Here is an 18,808-nt window from a genome sequence, read left to right as displayed (position 1 = left end):
TAAAGAGTGCTGAGAGCTGACCCTATAAAGAGTGCTGAGAGCTGACCCTATAAAGAGCATCCTGAGAGCTGACCCTATAAAGAGTGCTGAGAGCTGACCCTATAAAGAGTGCTGAGAGCTGACCCTATAAAGAGTGCTGAGAGCTGACCCTATAAAGAGTGCTGAGAGCTGACCCTATAAAGAGTGCTGAGAGCTGACCCTATAAAGAGTGCTGAGAGCTGACCCTATAAAGAGCATCTGAGAGCTGACCCTATAAAGAGTGCTGAGAGCTGACCCTATAAAGAGTGCTGAGAGCTGACCCTATAAAGAGTGCTGAGAGCTGACCCTATAAAGAGTGCTGAGAGCTGACCCTATAAAGAGTGCTGAGAGCTGACCCTATAAAGAGTGCTGAGAGCTGACCCTATAAAGAGTGCTGAGAGCTGACCCTATAAAGAGTGCTGAGAGCTGACCCTATAAAGAGTGCTGAGAGCTGACCCTATAAAGAGCATCTGAGAGCTGACCCTATAAAGAGTGCTGAGAGCTGACCCTATAAAGAGCATCCTGAGAGCTGACCCTATAAAGAGTGCTGAGAGCTGACCCTATAAAGAGCATCCTGAGAGCTGACCCTATAAAGAGCATCCTGAGAGCTGACCCTATAAAGAGCATCCTGAGAGCTGACCCTATAAAGAGTGCTGAGAGCTGACCCTATAAAGAGCATCCTGAGAGCTGACCCTATAAAGAGCATCCTGAGAGCTGACCCTATAAAGAGCATCCTGAGAGCTGACCCTATAAAGAGCATCCTGAGAGCTGACCCTATAAAGAGCATCCTGAGAGCTGACCCTATAAAGAGTGCTGAGAGCTGACCCTATAAAGAGTGCTGAGAGCTGACCCTATAAAGAGTGCTGAGAGCTGACCCTATAAAGAGTGCTGAGAGCTGACCCTATAAAGAGCATCCTGAGAGCTGACCCTATAAAGAGTGCTGAGAGCTGACCCTATAAAGAGCATCCTGAGAGCTGACCCTATAAAGAGTGCTGAGAGCTGAGCCTATAAAGAGTGCTGAGAGCTGACCCTATAAAGAGTGCTGAGAGCTGACCCTATAAAGAGTGCTGAGAGCTGACCCTATAAAGAGTGCTGAGAGCTGACCCTATAAAGAGTGCTGAGAGCTGACCCTATAAAGAGCATCTGAGAGCTGACCCTATAAAGAGTGCTGAGAGCTGACCCTATAAAGAGTGCTGAGAGCTGACCCTATAAAGAGCATCCTGAGAGCTGACCCTATAAAGAGCATCCTGAGAGCTGACCCTATAAAGAGCATCCTGAGAGCTGACCCTATAAAGAGTGCTGAGAGCTGACCCTATAAAGAGTGCTGAGAGCTGACCCTATAAAGAGTGCTGAGAGCTGACCCTATAAAGAGTGCTGAGAGCTGACCCTATAAAGAGTGCTGAGAGCTGACCCTATAAAGAGTGCTGAGAGCTGACCCTATAAAGAGCATCCTGAGAGCTGACCCTATAAAGAGTGCTGAGAGCTGACCCTATAAAGAGTGCTGAGAGCTGACCCTATAAAGAGTGCTGAGAGCTGACCCTATAAAGAGTGCTGAGAGCTGACCCTATAAAGAGTGCTGAGAGCTGACCCTATAAAGAGCATCCTGAGAGCTGACCCTATAAAGAGTGCTGAGAGCTGACCCTATAAAGAGCATCCTGAGAGCTGACCCTATAAAGAGTGCTGAGAGCTGACCCTATAAAGAGCATCCTGAGAGCTGACCCTATAAAGAGTGCTGAGAGCTGAGCCTATAAAGAGTGCTGAGAGCTGACCCTATAAAGAGTGCTGAGAGCTGACCCTATAAAGAGTGCTGAGAGCTGACCCTATAAAGAGCATCTGAGAGCTGACCCTATAAAGAGTGCTGAGAGCTGACCCTATAAAGAGCATCCTGAGAGCTGACCCTATAAAGAGCATCCTGAGAGCTGACCCTATAAAGAGCATCCTGAGAGCTGACCCTATAAAGAGTGCTGAGAGCTGACCCTATAAAGAGTGCTGAGAGCTGACCCTATAAAGAGTGCTGAGAGCTGACCCTATAAAGAGTGCTGAGAGCTGACCCTATAAAGAGCATCCTGAGAGCTGACCCTATAAAGAGTGCTGAGAGCTGACCCTATAAAGAGTGCTGAGAGCTGACCCTATAAAGAGCATCCTGAGAGCTGACCCTATAAAGAGTGCTGAGAGCTGACCCTATAAAGAGTGCTGAGAGCTGACCCTATAAAGAGTGCTGAGAGCTGACCCTATAAAGAGTGCTGAGAGCTGACCCTATAAAGAGTGCTGAGAGCTGACCCTATAAAGAGTGCTGAGAGCTGACCCTATAAAGAGTGCTGAGAGCTGACCCTATAAAGAGTGCTGAGAGCTGACCCTATAAAGAGTGCTGAGAGCTGACCCTATAAAGAGTGCTGAGAGCTGACCCTATAAAGAGTGCTGAGAGCTGACCCTATAAAGAGCATCTGAGAGCTGACCCTATAAAGAGTGCTGAGAGCTGACCCTATAAAGAGTGCTGAGAGCTGACCCTATAAAGAGCATCCTGAGAGCTGACCCTATAAAGAGTGCTGAGAGCTGACCCTATAAAGAGCATCCTGAGAGCTGACCCTATAAAGAGTGCTGAGAGCTGACCCTATAAAGAGTGCTGAGAGCTGACCCTATAAAGAGTGCTGAGAGCTGACCCTATAAAGAGTGCTGAGAGCTGACCCTATAAAGAGTGCTGAGAGCTGACCCTATAAAGAGTGCTGAGAGCTGACCCTATAAAGAGTGCTGAGAGCTGACCCTATAAAGAGTGCTGAGAGCTGACCCTATAAAGAGTGCTGAGAGCTGACCCTATAAAGAGCATCCTGAGAGCTGACCCTATAAAGAGTGCTGAGAGCTGACCCTATAAAGAGTGCTGAGAGCTGACCCTATAAAGAGCATCCTGAGAGCTGACCCTATAAAGAGTGCTGAGAGCTGACCCTATAAAGAGTGCTGAGAGCTGACCCTATAAAGAGCATCCTGAGAGCTGACCCTATAAAGAGTGCTGAGAGCTGACCCTATAAAGAGCATCCTGAGAGCTGACCCTATAAAGAGTGCTGAGAGCTGACCCTATAAAGAGTGCTGAGAGCTGACCCTATAAAGAGCATCCTGAGAGCTGACCCTATAAAGAGTGCTGAGAGCTGAGCCTATAAAGAGTGCTGAGAGCTGACCCTATAAAGAGTGCTGAGAGCTGACCCTATAAAGAGTGCTGAGAGCTGACCCTATAAAGAGCATCCTGAGAGCTGACCCTATAAAGAGTGCTGAGAGCTGACCCTATAAAGAGTGCTGAGAGCTGACCCTATAAAGAGCATCCTGAGAGCTGACCCTATAAAGAGTGCTGAGAGCTGACCCTATAAAGAGTGCTGAGAGCTGACCCTATAAAGAGTGCTGAGAGCTGACCCTATAAAGAGTGCTGAGAGCTGACCCTATAAAGAGTGCTGAGAGCTGACCCTATAAAGAGTGCTGAGAGCTGACCCTATAAAGAGCATCCTGAGAGCTGACCCTATAAAGAGTGCTGAGAGCTGACCCTATAAAGAGTGCTGAGAGCTGACCCTATAAAGAGTGCTGAGAGCTGACCCTATAAAGAGTGCTGAGAGCTGACCCTATAAAGAGTGCTGAGAGCTGACCCTATAAAGAGTACTGAGAGCTGACCCTATAAAGAGCATCTGAGAGCTGACCCTATAAAGAGTGCTGAGAGCTGACCCTATAAAGAGTGCTGAGAGCTGACCCTATAAAGAGCATCCTGAGAGCTGACCCTATAAAGAGTGCTGAGAGCTGACCCTATAAAGAGCATCCTGAGAGCTGACCCTATAAAGAGTGCTGAGAGCTGACCCTATAAAGAGCATCCTGAGAGCTGACCCTATAAAGAGTGCTGAGAGCTGACCCTATAAAGAGCATCCTGAGAGCTGACCCTATAAAGAGCATCCTGAGAGCTGACCCTATAAAGAGCATCCTGAGAGCTGACCCTATAAAGAGTGCTGAGAGCTGACCCTATAAAGAGTGCTGAGAGCTGACCCTATAAAGAGCATCCTGAGAGCTGACCCTATAAAGAGCATCCTGAGAGCTGACCCTATAAAGAGCATCCTGAGAGCTGACCCTATAAAGAGTGCTGAGAGCTGACCCTATAAAGAGTGCTGAGAGCTGACCCTATAAAGAGTGCTGAGAGCTGACCCTATAAAGAGCATCTGAGAGCTGACCCTATAAAGAGTGCTGAGAGCTGACCCTATAAAGAGTGCTGAGAGCTGACCCTATAAAGAGCATCCTGAGAGCTGACCCTATAAAGAGTGCTGAGAGCTGACCCTATAAAGAGCATCCTGAGAGCTGACCCTATAAAGAGTGCTGAGAGCTGACCCTATAAAGAGTGCTGAGAGCTGACCCTATAAAGAGTGCTGAGAGCTGACCCTATAAAGAGTGCTGAGAGCTGACCCTATAAAGAGTGCTGAGAGCTGACCCTATAAAGAGTGCTGAGAGCTGACCCTATAAAGAGTGCTGAGAGCTGACCCTATAAAGAGTGCTGAGAGCTGACCCTATAAAGAGTGCTGAGAGCTGACCCTATAAAGAGTGCTGAGAGCTGACCCTATAAAGAGTGCTGAGAGCTGACCCTATAAAGAGTGCTGAGAGCTGACCCTATAAAGAGTGCTGAGAGCTGACCCTATAAAGAGTGCTGAGAGCTGACCCTATAAAGAGCATCCTGAGAGCTGACCCTATAAAGAGTGCTGAGAGCTGACCCTATAAAGAGCATCCTGAGAGCTGACCCTATAAAGAGTGCTGAGAGCTGACCCTATAAAGAGCATCCTGAGAGCTGACCCTATAAAGAGTGCTGAGAGCTGACCCTATAAAGAGCATCCTGAGAGCTGACCCTATAAAGAGTGCTGAGAGCTGACCCTATAAAGAGCATCCTGAGAGCTGACCCTATAAAGAGTGCTGAGAGCTGAGCCTATAAAGAGTGCTGAGAGCTGACCCTATAAAGAGTGCTGAGAGCTGACCCTATAAAGAGCATCCTGAGAGCTGACCCTATAAAGAGTGCTGAGAGCTGACCCTATAAAGAGTGCTGAGAGCTGAGCCTATAAAGAGTGCTGAGAGCTGACCCTATAAAGAGCATCTGAGAGCTGACCCTATAAAGAGCATCCTGAGAGCTGACCCTATAAAGAGTGCTGAGAGCTGACCCTATAAAGAGTGCTGAGAGCTGACCCTATAAAGAGTGCTGAGAGCTGACCCTATAAAGAGTGCTGAGAGCTGACCCTATAAAGAGTACTGAGAGCTGACCCTATAAAGAGTGCTGAGAGCTGACCCTATAAAGAGTGCTGAGAGCTGACCCTATAAAGAGCATCCTGAGAGCTGACCCTATAAAGAGTGCTGAGAGCTGACCCTATAAAGAGTGCTGAGAGCTGACCCTATAAAGAGTGCTGAGAGCTGACCCTATAAAGAGTGCTGAGAGCTGACCCTATAAAGAGTGCTGAGAGCTGACCCTATAAAGAGTGCTGAGAGCTGACCCTATAAAGAGTGCTGAGAGCTGACCCTATAAAGAGTGCTGAGAGCTGACCCTATAAAGAGCATCCTGAGAGCTGACCCTATAAAGAGCATCCTGAGAGCTGACCCTATAAAGAGCATCCTGAGAGCTGACCCTATAAAGAGTGCTGAGAGCTGACCCTATAAAGAGTGCTGAGAGCTGACCCTATAAAGAGTGCTGAGAGCTGACCCTATAAAGAGTGCTGAGAGCTGACCCTATAAAGAGTGCTGAGAGCTGACCCTATAAAGAGTGCTGAGAGCTGACCCTATAAAGAGCATCCTGAGAGCTGACCCTATAAAGAGTGCTGAGAGCTGACCCTATAAAGAGTGCTGAGAGCTGACCCTATAAAGAGCATCCTGAGAGCTGACCCTATAAAGAGTGCTGAGAGCTGACCCTATAAAGAGTGCTGAGAGCTGACCCTATAAAGAGTGCTGAGAGCTGACCCTATAAAGAGTGCTGAGAGCTGACCCTATAAAGAGTGCTGAGAGCTGACCCTATAAAGAGCATCCTGAGAGCTGACCCTATAAAGAGTGCTGAGAGCTGACCCTATAAAGAGTGCTGAGAGCTGACCCTATAAAGAGTGCTGAGAGCTGACCCTATAAAGAGCATCCTGAGAGCTGACCCTATAAAGAGCATCCTGAGAGCTGACCCTATAAAGAGTGCTGAGAGCTGAGCCTATAAAGAGTGCTGAGAGCTGACCCTATAAAGAGTGCTGAGAGCTGACCCTATAAAGAGTGCTGAGAGCTGACCCTATAAAGAGCATCCTGAGAGCTGACCCTATAAAGAGTGCTGAGAGCTGACCCTATAAAGAGTGCTGAGAGCTGACCCTATAAAGAGCATCCTGAGAGCTGACCCTATAAAGAGTGCTGAGAGCTGACCCTATAAAGAGCATCCTGAGAGCTGACCCTATAAAGAGTGCTGAGAGCTGACCCTATAAAGAGTGCTGAGAGCTGACCCTATAAAGAGTGCTGAGAGCTGACCCTATAAAGAGTGCTGAGAGCTGACCCTATAAAGAGTGCTGAGAGCTGACCCTATAAAGAGTGCTGAGAGCTGACCCTATAAAGAGTGCTGAGAGCTGACCCTATAAAGAGCATCTGAGAGCTGACCCTATAAAGAGTGCTGAGAGCTGACCCTATAAAGAGTGCTGAGAGCTGACCCTATAAAGAGCATCCTGAGAGCTGACCCTATAAAGAGTGCTGAGAGCTGACCCTATAAAGAGCATCCTGAGAGCTGACCCTATAAAGAGTGCTGAGAGCTGACCCTATAAAGAGCATCCTGAGAGCTGACCCTATAAAGAGTGCTGAGAGCTGACCCTATAAAGAGCATCCTGAGAGCTGACCCTATAAAGAGTGCTGAGAGCTGACCCTATAAAGAGCATCCTGAGAGCTGACCCTATAAAGAGCATCCTGAGAGCTGACCCTATAAAGAGCATCCTGAGAGCTGACCCTATAAAGAGTGCTGAGAGCTGACCCTATAAAGAGTGCTGAGAGCTGACCCTATAAAGAGCATCCTGAGAGCTGACCCTATAAAGAGCATCCTGAGAGCTGACCCTATAAAGAGCATCCTGAGAGCTGACCCTATAAAGAGTGCTGAGAGCTGACCCTATAAAGAGTGCTGAGAGCTGACCCTATAAAGAGTGCTGAGAGCTGACCCTATAAAGAGCATCTGAGAGCTGACCCTATAAAGAGTGCTGAGAGCTGACCCTATAAAGAGTGCTGAGAGCTGACCCTATAAAGAGCATCCTGAGAGCTGACCCTATAAAGAGTGCTGAGAGCTGACCCTATAAAGAGCATCCTGAGAGCTGACCCTATAAAGAGTGCTGAGAGCTGACCCTATAAAGAGTGCTGAGAGCTGACCCTATAAAGAGTGCTGAGAGCTGACCCTATAAAGAGTGCTGAGAGCTGACCCTATAAAGAGTGCTGAGAGCTGACCCTATAAAGAGTGCTGAGAGCTGACCCTATAAAGAGTGCTGAGAGCTGACCCTATAAAGAGTGCTGAGAGCTGACCCTATAAAGAGTGCTGAGAGCTGACCCTATAAAGAGCATCCTGAGAGCTGACCCTATAAAGAGTGCTGAGAGCTGACCCTATAAAGAGTGCTGAGAGCTGACCCTATAAAGAGCATCCTGAGAGCTGACCCTATAAAGAGTGCTGAGAGCTGACCCTATAAAGAGTGCTGAGAGCTGACCCTATAAAGAGTGCTGAGAGCTGACCCTATAAAGAGCATCCTGAGAGCTGACCCTATAAAGAGTGCTGAGAGCTGACCCTATAAAGAGCATCCTGAGAGCTGACCCTATAAAGAGTGCTGAGAGCTGAGCCTATAAAGAGTGCTGAGAGCTGACCCTATAAAGAGCATCTGAGAGCTGACCCTATAAAGAGTGCTGAGAGCTGACCCTATAAAGAGCATCTGAGAGCTGACCCTATAAAGAGTGCTGAGAGCTGACCCTATAAAGAGTGCTGAGAGCTGAGCCTATAAAGAGTGCTGAGAGCTGACCCTATAAAGAGTGCTGAGAGCTGACCCTATAAAGAGTGCTGAGAGCTGACCCTATAAAGAGCATCTGAGAGCTGACCCTATAAAGAGCATCCTGAGAGCTGACCCTATAAAGAGTGCTGAGAGCTGACCCTATAAAGAGTGCTGAGAGCTGACCCTATAAAGAGTGCTGAGAGCTGACCCTATAAAGAGTGCTGAGAGCTGACCCTATAAAGAGTGCTGAGAGCTGACCCTATAAAGAGTACTGAGAGCTGACCCTATAAAGAGTGCTGAGAGCTGACCCTATAAAGAGTGCTGAGAGCTGACCCTATAAAGAGCATCCTGAGAGCTGACCCTATAAAGAGTGCTGAGAGCTGACCCTATAAAGAGTGCTGAGAGCTGACCCTATAAAGAGTGCTGAGAGCTGAGCCTATAAAGAGTGCTGAGAGCTGACCCTATAAAGAGTGCTGAGAGCTGACCCTATAAAGAGTGCTGAGAGCTGACCCTATAAAGAGCATCCTGAGAGCTGACCCTATAAAGAGTGCTGAGAGCTGACCCTATAAAGAGCATCCTGAGAGCTGACCCTATAAAGAGTGCTGAGAGCTGACCCTATAAAGAGTGCTGAGAGCTGAGCCTATAAAGAGTGCTGAGAGCTGACCCTATAAAGAGTGCTGAGAGCTGACCCTATAAAGAGCATCCTGAGAGCTGACCCTATAAAGAGTGCTGAGAGCTGACCCTATAAAGAGCATCCTGAGAGCTGACCCTATAAAGAGCATCCTGACAGCTGACCCTATAAAGAGCATCCTGAGAGCTGAGCCTATAAAGAGTGCTGAGAGCTGACCCTATAAAGAGTGCTGAGAGCTGACCCTATAAAGAGCATCTGAGAGCTGACCCTATAAAGAGTGCTGAGAGCTGACCCTATAAAGAGTGCTGAGAGCTGACCCTATAAAGAGTGCTGAGAGCTGACCCTATAAAGAGTGCTGAGAGCTGACCCTATAAAGAGTGCTGAGAGCTGACCCTATAAAGAGCATCTGAGAGCTGACCCTATAAAGAGTGCTGAGAGCTGACCCTATAAAGAGTGCTGAGAGCTGACCCTATAAAGAGCATCCTGAGAGCTGACCCTATAAAGAGCATCCTGAGAGCTGACCCTATAAAGAGTGCTGAGAGCTGACCCTATAAAGAGTGCTGAGAGCTGACCCTATAAAGAGTGCTGAGAGCTGACCCTATAAAGAGCATCCTGAGAGCTGACCCTATAAAGAGCATCCTGAGAGCTGACCCTATAAAGAGCATCCTGAGAGCTGACCCTATAAAGAGTGCTGAGAGCTGACCCTATAAAGAGTGCTGAGAGCTGACCCTATAAAGAGTGCTGAGAGCTGACCCTATAAAGAGCATCTGAGAGCTGACCCTATAAAGAGTGCTGAGAGCTGACCCTATAAAGAGCATCCTGAGAGCTGACCCTATAAAGAGTGCTGAGAGCTGACCCTATAAAGAGTGCTGAGAGCTGACCCTATAAAGAGCATCCTGAGAGCTGACCCTATAAAGAGTGCTGAGAGCTGACCCTATAAAGAGTGCTGAGAGCTGACCCTATAAAGAGCATCCTGAGAGCTGACCCTATAAAGAGTGCTGAGAGCTGACCCTATAAAGAGTGCTGAGAGCTGACCCTATAAAGAGCATCCTGAGAGCTGACCCTATAAAGAGCATCCTGAGAGCTGACCCTATAAAGAGTGCTGAGAGCTGACCCTATAAAGAGCATCCTGAGAGCTGACCCTATAAAGAGTGCTGAGAGCTGACCCTATAAAGAGCATCCTGAGAGCTGACCCTATAAAGAGTGCTGAGAGCTGACCCTATAAAGAGCATCCTGAGAGCTGACCCTATAAAGAGTGCTGAGAGCTGACCCTATAAAGAGTGCTGAGAGCTGACCCTATAAAGAGCATCCTGAGAGCTGACCCTATAAAGAGTGCTGAGAGCTGACCCTATAAAGAGTGCTGAGAGCTGACCCTATAAAGAGTGCTGAGAGCTGACCCTATAAAGAGTGCTGAGAGCTGACCCTATAAAGAGCATCTGAGAGCTGACCCTATAAAGAGTGCTGAGAGCTGACCCTATAAAGAGCATCCTGAGAGCTGACCCTATAAAGAGTGCTGAGAGCTGACCCTATAAAGAGTGCTGAGAGCTGACCCTATAAAGAGTGCTGAGAGCTGACCCTATAAAGAGTGCTGAGAGCTGACCCTATAAAGAGTGCTGAGAGCTGACCCTATAAAGAGTGCTGAGAGCTGACCCTATAAAGAGTGCTGAGAGCTGACCCTATAAAGAGTGCTGAGAGCTGACCCTATAAAGAGCATCCTGAGAGCTGACCCTATAAAGAGTGCTGAGAGCTGACCCTATAAAGAGTGCTGAGAGCTGACCCTATAAAGAGTGCTGAGAGCTGACCCTATAAAGAGTGCTGAGAGCTGACCCTATAAAGAGCATCCTGAGAGCTGAGCCTATAAAGAGTGCTGAGAGCTGACCCTATAAAGAGTGCTGAGAGCTGACCCTATAAAGAGTGCTGAGAGCTGACCCTATAAAGAGTGCTGAGAGCTGACCCTATAAAGAGTGCTGAGAGCTGACCCTATAAAGAGTGCTGAGAGCTGACCCTATAAAGAGCATCCTGAGAGCTGACCCTATAAAGAGTGCTGAGAGCTGACCCTATAAAGAGCATCCTGAGAGCTGACCCTATAAAGAGCATCCTGAGAGCTGACCCTATAAAGAGTGCTGAGAGCTGACCCTATAAAGAGTGCTGAGAGCTGACCCTATAAAGAGTGCTGAGAGCTGACCCTATAAAGAGTGCTGAGAGCTGACCCTATAAAGAGTGCTGAGAGCTGACCCTATAAAGAGTGCTGAGAGCTGACCCTATAAAGAGCATCCTGAGAGCTGACCCTATAAAGAGTGCTGAGAGCTGACCCTATAAAGAGTGCTGAGAGCTGACCCTATAAAGAGTGCTGAGAGCTGACCCTATAAAGAGTGCTGAGAGCTGACCCTATAAAGAGCATCTGAGAGCTGACCCTATAAAGAGTGCTGAGAGCTGACCCTATAAAGAGCATCCTGAGAGCTGACCCTATAAAGAGTGCTGAGAGCTGACCCTATAAAGAGTGCTGAGAGCTGACCCTATAAAGAGTGCTGAGAGCTGACCCTATAAAGAGCATCCTGAGAGCTGACCCTATAAAGAGTGCTGAGAGCTGACCCTATAAAGAGTGCTGAGAGCTGACCCTATAAAGAGTGCTGAGAGCTGACCCTATAAAGAGCATCCTGAGAGCTGACCCTATAAAGAGTGCTGAGAGCTGACCCTATAAAGAGCATCCTGAGAGCTGACCCTATAAAGAGTGCTGAGAGCTGAGCCTATAAAGAGTGCTGAGAGCTGACCCTATAAAGAGTGCTGAGAGCTGACCCTATAAAGAGCATCCTGAGAGCTGACCCTATAAAGAGTGCTGAGAGCTGACCCTATAAAGAGTGCTGAGAGCTGACCCTATAAAGAGTGCTGAGAGCTGACCCTATAAAGAGCATCCTGAGAGCTGACCCTATAAAGAGCATCCTGAGAGCTGACCCTATAAAGAGTGCTGAGAGCTGACCCTATAAAGAGTGCTGAGAGCTGACCCTATAAAGAGTGCTGAGAGCTGACCCTATAAAGAGTGCTGAGAGCTGACCCTATAAAGAGTGCTGAGAGCTGACCCTATAAAGAGCATCCTGAGAGCTGACCCTATAAAGAGTGCTGAGAGCTGACCCTATAAAGAGTGCTGAGAGCTGACCCTATAAAGAGTGCTGAGAGCTGACCCTATAAAGAGCATCCTGAGAGCTGACCCTATAAAGAGTGCTGAGAGCTGACCCTATAAAGAGTGCTGAGAGCTGACCCTATAAAGAGTGCTGAGAGCTGACCCTATAAAGAGTGCTGAGAGCTGACCCTATAAAGAGCATCCTGAGAGCTGACCCTATAAAGAGTGCTGAGAGCTGACCCTATAAAGAGTGCTGAGAGCTGACCCTATAAAGAGTGCTGAGAGCTGACCCTATAAAGAGCATCCTGAGAGCTGACCCTATAAAGAGTGCTGAGAGCTGACCCTATAAAGAGTGCTGAGAGCTGACCCTATAAAGAGTGCTGAGAGCTGACCCTATAAAGAGCATCCTGAGAGCTGAGCCTATAAAGAGTGCTGAGAGCTGACCCTATAAAGAGTGCTGAGAGCTGACCCTATAAAGAGCATCCTGAGAGCTGACCCTATAAAGAGTGCTGAGAGCTGACCCTATAAAGAGTGCTGAGAGCTGACCCTATAAAGAGTGCTGAGAGCTGACCCTATAAAGAGTGCTGAGAGCTGACCCTATAAAGAGCATCCTGAGAGCTGACCCTATAAAGAGTGCTGAGAGCTGACCCTATAAAGAGTGCTGAGAGCTGACCCTATAAAGAGTGCTGAGAGCTGACCCTATAAAGAGCATCCTGAGAGCTGACCCTATAAAGAGTGCTGAGAGCTGACCCTATAAAGAGTGCTGAGAGCTGACCCTATAAAGAGCATCCTGAGAGCTGAGCCTATAAAGAGTGCTGAGAGCTGACCCTATAAAGAGTGCTGAGAGCTGACCCTATAAAGAGTGCTGAGAGCTGACCCTATAAAGAGCATCCTGAGAGCTGACCCTATAAAGAGTGCTGAGAGCTGACCCTATAAAGAGTGCTGAGAGCTGACCCTATAAAGAGTGCTGAGAGCTGACCCTATAAAGAGCATCCTGAGAGCTGACCCTATAAAGAGTGCTGAGAGCTGACCCTATAAAGAGCATCCTGAGAGCTGACCCTATAAAGAGTGCTGAGAGCTGAGCCTATAAAGAGTGCTGAGAGCTGACCCTATAAAGAGCATCCTGAGAGCTGACCCTATAAAGAGTGCTGAGAGCTGACCCTATAAAGAGTGCTGAGAGCTGACCCTATAAAGAGTGCTGAGAGCTGACCCTATAAAGAGTGCTGAGAGCTGACCCTATAAAGAGTGCTGAGAGCTGACCCTATAAAGAGTGCTGAGAGCTGACCCTATAAAGAGCATCCTGAGAGCTGACCCTATAAAGAGTGCTGAGAGCTGACCCTATAAAGAGTGCTGAGAGCTGACCCTATAAAGAGCATCCTGAGAGCTGACCCTATAAAGAGTGCTGAGAGCTGACCCTATAAAGAGTGCTGAGAGCTGACCCTATAAAGAGTGCTGAGAGCTGACCCTATAAAGAGCATCCTGAGAGCTGACCCTATAAAGAGCATCCTGAGAGCTGACCCTATAAAGAGCATCCTGAGAGCTGACCCTATAAAGAGCATCCTGAGAGCTGACCCCATATGGATACAGCAGATCTGACCCTATAAAGCCCCCTCATTCCTAACCCCCCCCAGCCCCCCATCTCTTCCATCACCCCATAACCTCATCCCCCCCATAACCCCCATCAACCCTCATCCCCCCCCAAAACCCCATGTCCCCAATCCCCCCCATCATCCCCCACATCAGCCCCCCCTTCCCCCCACATCCCGTATCAGTGCCCCCCATCCCACCCATCACCCCCCCCACCCCCATATCAGCACCCCCTGACCCTCTCCCCTCATATCAGTGCCCCCCATCCCACCCCATCACCCCCCCATCCCCCCACATCCCCATATCAGACCCCCTGCCCCAACCCCATATCGGTGCCCCCTCAAATCCCCCCATTCCCCCCCCCCGCCCCCCATCCCCACCATATCAGCCCCCCCAACCCGCTGACCACTTCACCCCATATCAGCCCCCCCCATCCCACCCCATCACCCCCCCACCCCCCCATATCAGCCCCCCCTTCCCCCACACCCCCATATCAGTGCCCCCCATCACCCCCCTATCACCCCCCCACCCCCCCATATCATCACCCCCTCCCCCCCACACCCCATATCAGTGCCCCCCATCCCACCCCATCCCCCCCCACCCCCCATATCAGTGCCCCCCATCCCCCCCCCCACTCCCCATATCAGCCCCCCCTGCCCCCCACACCCCCTATCTGTGCCCCCCATCCCACCCCATCCCCCCCCACCCCCCCTATCAGCACCCCCTGCCCCCCTCACCCCATATCAGCGCCCCCCATCCCACCCCATCCCCCCCCACTCCCCATATCAGCACCCCCTGCCCCCAACCCCATATTGGTGCCCCCCATCCCACCCCCATCACCCCCCCATCCCCCCACCCCCCATATCAGTGCCCCCTGCCCCCTCACCCCATATCATTGCCCCCCATCACCCCCTATCTCCCCCCACCCCCCATATCATCACCCCCTGCTCCCCACCCCCCATATCAATGCCCCCCATCCCCCCCCAGCCCCCCTATCAGCACCCCCAACCCTCCTCACCCCATATCAGTGCCCCCATCACCCCCCCACCCCCCATATCAGCCCCCCCTGCCCCCACCCCATATCAGTGTATCAGTGCCCCCCCATCCCACCCCATCCCCCCCCATCCCCACCCCATATCATCACCCCCCTGCCCCCCAGCCCCCATATCAGTGCCCCCCCATCCCACCCCATCACCCCCCACCCCCCCCATTCCCCCCATCCCACCCCATCCCCCACCCCCACCCCACATATCAGCCCCCCCTGCCCCCCACCCCCCTATCAGTGCCCCCCCATCCCACCCCATCCCCCCCCACTTCTTCCCCCATCCCATCCCACCCCATCCCCCCCCACCCCCCATATCAGCCCCCCCTGCCCCCACCCCATATCAGTGTATCAGTGCCCCCCATCCCACCCCATCACCCCCCCACCCCCCCTATCAGCCCCGCCTGCCCCCCACACCCCATATCAGTGCCCCCCCATCCCACCCCATCCCCCCCCACTCCCCATATCAGCACCCCCTGCCCCCCTCACCCCATATCAGTGCCCCCTATCACCCCCCACCTACCCCCCCCCACCCCCCATATCAGCCCCCCCTGCCCCCCACATCCCATATCAACGCCCCTCATCCCACCCCATCACCCCCCACCCCCCATCCCACCCCATCCCCCCCCCCCACATCAGCCCCCCCTGCCCCCCCACCCCATATCAGTGCCCCCCATCCCCACCCCATCCCCCCCCACTTCTTCCCCCATCCCATCCCACCCCATCCCCCCCCCCCCCCGCATCCCACCCCATCCCCCCACATCCCCCCCCCCACATCAGCCCCCCCTGCCCCCACCCCCCCTATCGGTGCCCCCCCCCCCCCGTACCCTCTCCAGCCCCCTTGGTGCACACGGTGAAGCTGCACGCTTTGTTCACCACGCCGTGGCTCAGCCCGGCCCCGTAGGCGCTCACGTGCCGCGCGTCCACCGCGTCCACGTAGAACTGCAGGGGGCTGCCTGGGGGGGGGGCGAGGGGGGGGGGGGGGCGAGGGGGGGCCGTCAGGGATGCGCTGCCCCCGAGACCCCCAATGACCCCCCCCCATAGAGTCCCTGGGACCCCCGGTAGCGCCGCCAGGACCCCCATGATGTCTGCCCCCCCCCCCCATAGTGTCCCCAAAGACCCCCCCCCAATAATGACCCCAGGACCCCCCCTCTGTCCCCCCCCCCCAATAATGACCCCAGATCCCCCCCACTGTCCCCCCCCTCATAATGACCCCAGGACCCCCCCGCTGTCTGCCCCCCCCATAGCGTCCCCAAAGACCCCCCCCCCCCAATAATGACCCCATGACCCCCCCGCTGTCTGTCCCCCCCCCAATAATGACCCCAGGACCCCCATGTTGACCCCCCCCCAATAATGACCCCATGACCCCCCCGCTGTCTGTCCCCCTCCAGTAATGACCCCAGGACCCCCATGTTGACCCCCCCCCCCTCAGTAACGACCCCAGGACCCCCATGATGTCCGCCCCCCCCCATAGCGTCCCCAAAGACCCCCCCCCAATAATGACCACAGGGTCCCCCCACTCTCTGTCCCCCCCCCCCCAATAATGACTCCAGAACCCCCCCGCTGTCTGTCCCCCCCCCAATAATGACCCCAGGACCCCCATGTTGTCCGACCCCCCCCATAGCGTCCCCAAAGACCCCCCCCCAATAATGACCCCAGGACCCCCCCACTGTCTGTCCACCCCCCCATAATGACCACAGGGTCCCACCACTGTCCCCCCCCCCCCCCCAATAACGACCCCATGACCCCCCCACTGTCTGTCCCCCCCCAATAATGACCCCAGGACCCCCCCACTGTTTGCGCCCCCCCCATAGCATCCCCAAAGACCCCCCCCCCCATTAATGACCCCAGGACCCCCCCCACTGTCTGTGTCGCCCCCCCCCCCAATAATGACTCCAGAACCCCCCCACTGTCTGTCCCCCCCCCAATAATGACCCCAGGACCCCCATGTTGTCCGACCCCCCCCCATAGTGTCCCCAAAGACCCCCCCCCAATAATGACCCCAGGACCCCCCCTCTGTCCCCCCCCCCCAATAATGACCCCAGGACCCCCCCACTGTTTGCGCCCCCCCATAGCATCCCCAAAGACCCCCCCCCCATTAATGACCCCAGGACCCCCCCACTATCTGTGTCGGCCCCCCCCCAATAATGACCCCAGGACCCCAGGTTGTCCGCCCCCTCCCCATAGCGTCCCCAAAGACCCCCCCCCCAATAATGACCCCAGGACGCCCCCGCTGTCTGCCCCCCCCCCATAGCGTCCCCAAGGACCCCCCCCCCAATAATGACCCCAGGACCCCCATGTTGTCCGCCCCCCCCCCCCCCATAGTGTCCCCAAAGACCCCCCCCCAATAATGACCCCAGGACCCCCCCACTGTCTGTGTCCCCCCCCCATAATGACCCCAGGACCCCCCTATGTCTGCCCCCCCCCCCCAATAATGACCCCAGGACCCCCATGTTGTCCGCCCCCCCCCCCCATAGTGTCCCCAAAGACCCCCCCCCAATAATGACCCCATGACCCCCCCGCTATCTGTCCCCCCCGAGTAATGACCCCAGGACCCCCATGTTGACCCCCCCCCCCAATAATGACCCCAGGACCCCCATGTTGTCCGCCCCCCCCCCCCATAGCGTCCCAAAGACCCCCCCCCCATAATGACCACAGGGTCCCCCCACTCTCTGTCCCCCCCCCCCAATAACGACCCCATGACCCCCCCGCTGTCTGTGTCCCCCCCCCAGTAATGACCCCAGGACCCCCATGTTGTCTGCCCCCCCCATAGCATCCCCAAAGACCCCCCCCCCCAATAATGACCCCAGGACCCCCCCGCTGTCTGTCCCCCCCCCCTCAGTAACGACCCCAGGACCCCCATGTTGTCTGCCCCCCCCCCCCATAGCGTCCCCAAAGACCCCCCCCCAATAATGACCCCAGGACCCCCCCACTGTCTGTCCACCCCCCCATAATGACCACAGGGTCCCACCACTGTCCCCCCCCCCCCCAATAACGACCCCATGACCCCCCCACTGTCTGTCCACCCCCCCCAATAATGACCCCAGGACCCCCCCACTGTTTGCGCCCCCCCATAGCATCCCCAAAGACCCCCCCCCCCATTAATGACCCCAGGACCCCCCCACTGTCTGTGTCGCCCCCCCCCCAATAATGACCCCAGGACCCCCAGGTTGTCCGCCCCCCCCCCATAGCGTCCCCAAAGACCCCCCCCCCAATAATGACCCCAGGACGCCCCCGCTGTCTGTCCCCCCCCATAGCGCACCCCCAAAGACCCCCCCCCCATAATGACCCCAGGACCCCCCCACTGTTTGCCCCCCCCCATAGCATCCCCAAAGACCCCCCCCCCCATTAATGACCCCAGGACCCCCCCCACTGTCTGCCCCCCCCAGTAATGACCCCAGGACACCCAGGTTGTCTGCCCCCCCCCATAGCATCCCCAAAGACCCCCCACCCAATAATGACCCCAGGACCCCCCCGCTGCCTGTCCCCCCCCCCCCCCCCAATAACAACCCCAGGACCCCCATGATGTCCGCCCCCCCCCCCCCACAGCGTCCCAAAGACCCCCCCCCCCAATAATGACCCCAGGACCCCCCCTCTGTCCGTCCCCCCCCCCAATAATGACCCCAGGACCCCCCCACTGTCTGCCCCCCCCCCATAGCGTCCCCAAAGCCCCCCCCCCAATAGTGACCCCATGACCCCCCCACTTTCTGTCCCCCCATGCCCCCCCCATCCCCCCCATCACCCCCCATAGCAGCACCCCCTCACCCCATATCAGCGCCACCCCATCCCCCCCACACCCCCCCATACCCCCCCATATCAGCGCCCCCTGCCCCCCAACCCCATATCAGTGCCCCCCCCAAATTCCCTCATTCACCCCCCCAGCCCCCACATCCCCCCCATCACCCCCCATATCAGTGCCCCCCATCCCACCCCATCCCCCCCACATCCCCATATCAGCACCCCCTGCCCCCCAACCCCCATATCGGTGCCCCCCCCCAAATCCCCCCACCCCCCCCATTCGGCCCCCAATGCCCCCCATCCCCCCCATAGCAGCACCCCCCAAATGCCCCCACCCCCAATCCCACCCATCCCCCCATCCCCCCCATAGCAGCGCCCCCCATTCCCTCCACCCCCAATCCCCCCATGCCCCCCGTCCCCCCCAAAGCAGCGCCCCCCAAACCCCCCAATGCCCCCCATCCCCCCCATACCAGCGCCCCCCAACCCCCCCCCAGTGTCCCCATCCCCCCCATTCCAGCGCCCCCCAAATCCCCCCCAATGCCCCCCAAACCCCCCCAGTGCCCCCCATGCCCCCCATCACCCCCATAGCAGCGCCCCCCATTCCCCCCTCAATGCCCCCATTCCTTCCCCATCCCCCCCATCCTCCCCATAGCAGCGCCCCCCATTCCCCCCCATCCCCCCAATCCCCCCCCAATGCCCCCCAT

At 53.9% G+C, this 18,808-nt stretch overlaps 1 protein-coding gene across 1 annotated transcript in view; it reads right to left on the bottom strand.

The window, feature by feature from the left end:
* LOC125687766 (filamin-C-like) overlaps window positions 1-15,322 on the bottom strand; it is a gene marked incomplete at both ends in the record, with an annotated part of 31,468 nt that extends 16,146 nt beyond the window's left edge. Inside the window, 1 exon segment of the mRNA XM_048933025.1 lies at window positions 15,194-15,322. Coding sequence (XP_048788982.1) covers window positions 15,194-15,322 — 129 coding nt within the window.
* Between the last annotated feature and the right edge of the window lie 3,486 nt (window positions 15,323-18,808).

The sequence above is a fragment of the Lagopus muta genome, unplaced genomic scaffold (assembly GCF_023343835.1).
Source record: "Lagopus muta isolate bLagMut1 unplaced genomic scaffold, bLagMut1 primary scaffold_198, whole genome shotgun sequence".
NCBI lineage: Eukaryota > Metazoa > Chordata > Aves > Galliformes > Phasianidae > Lagopus > Lagopus muta.
The sequence above is the reverse complement of the archived record's forward strand: the minus strand, read 5'-3'. Positions and strand labels throughout refer to the sequence as shown.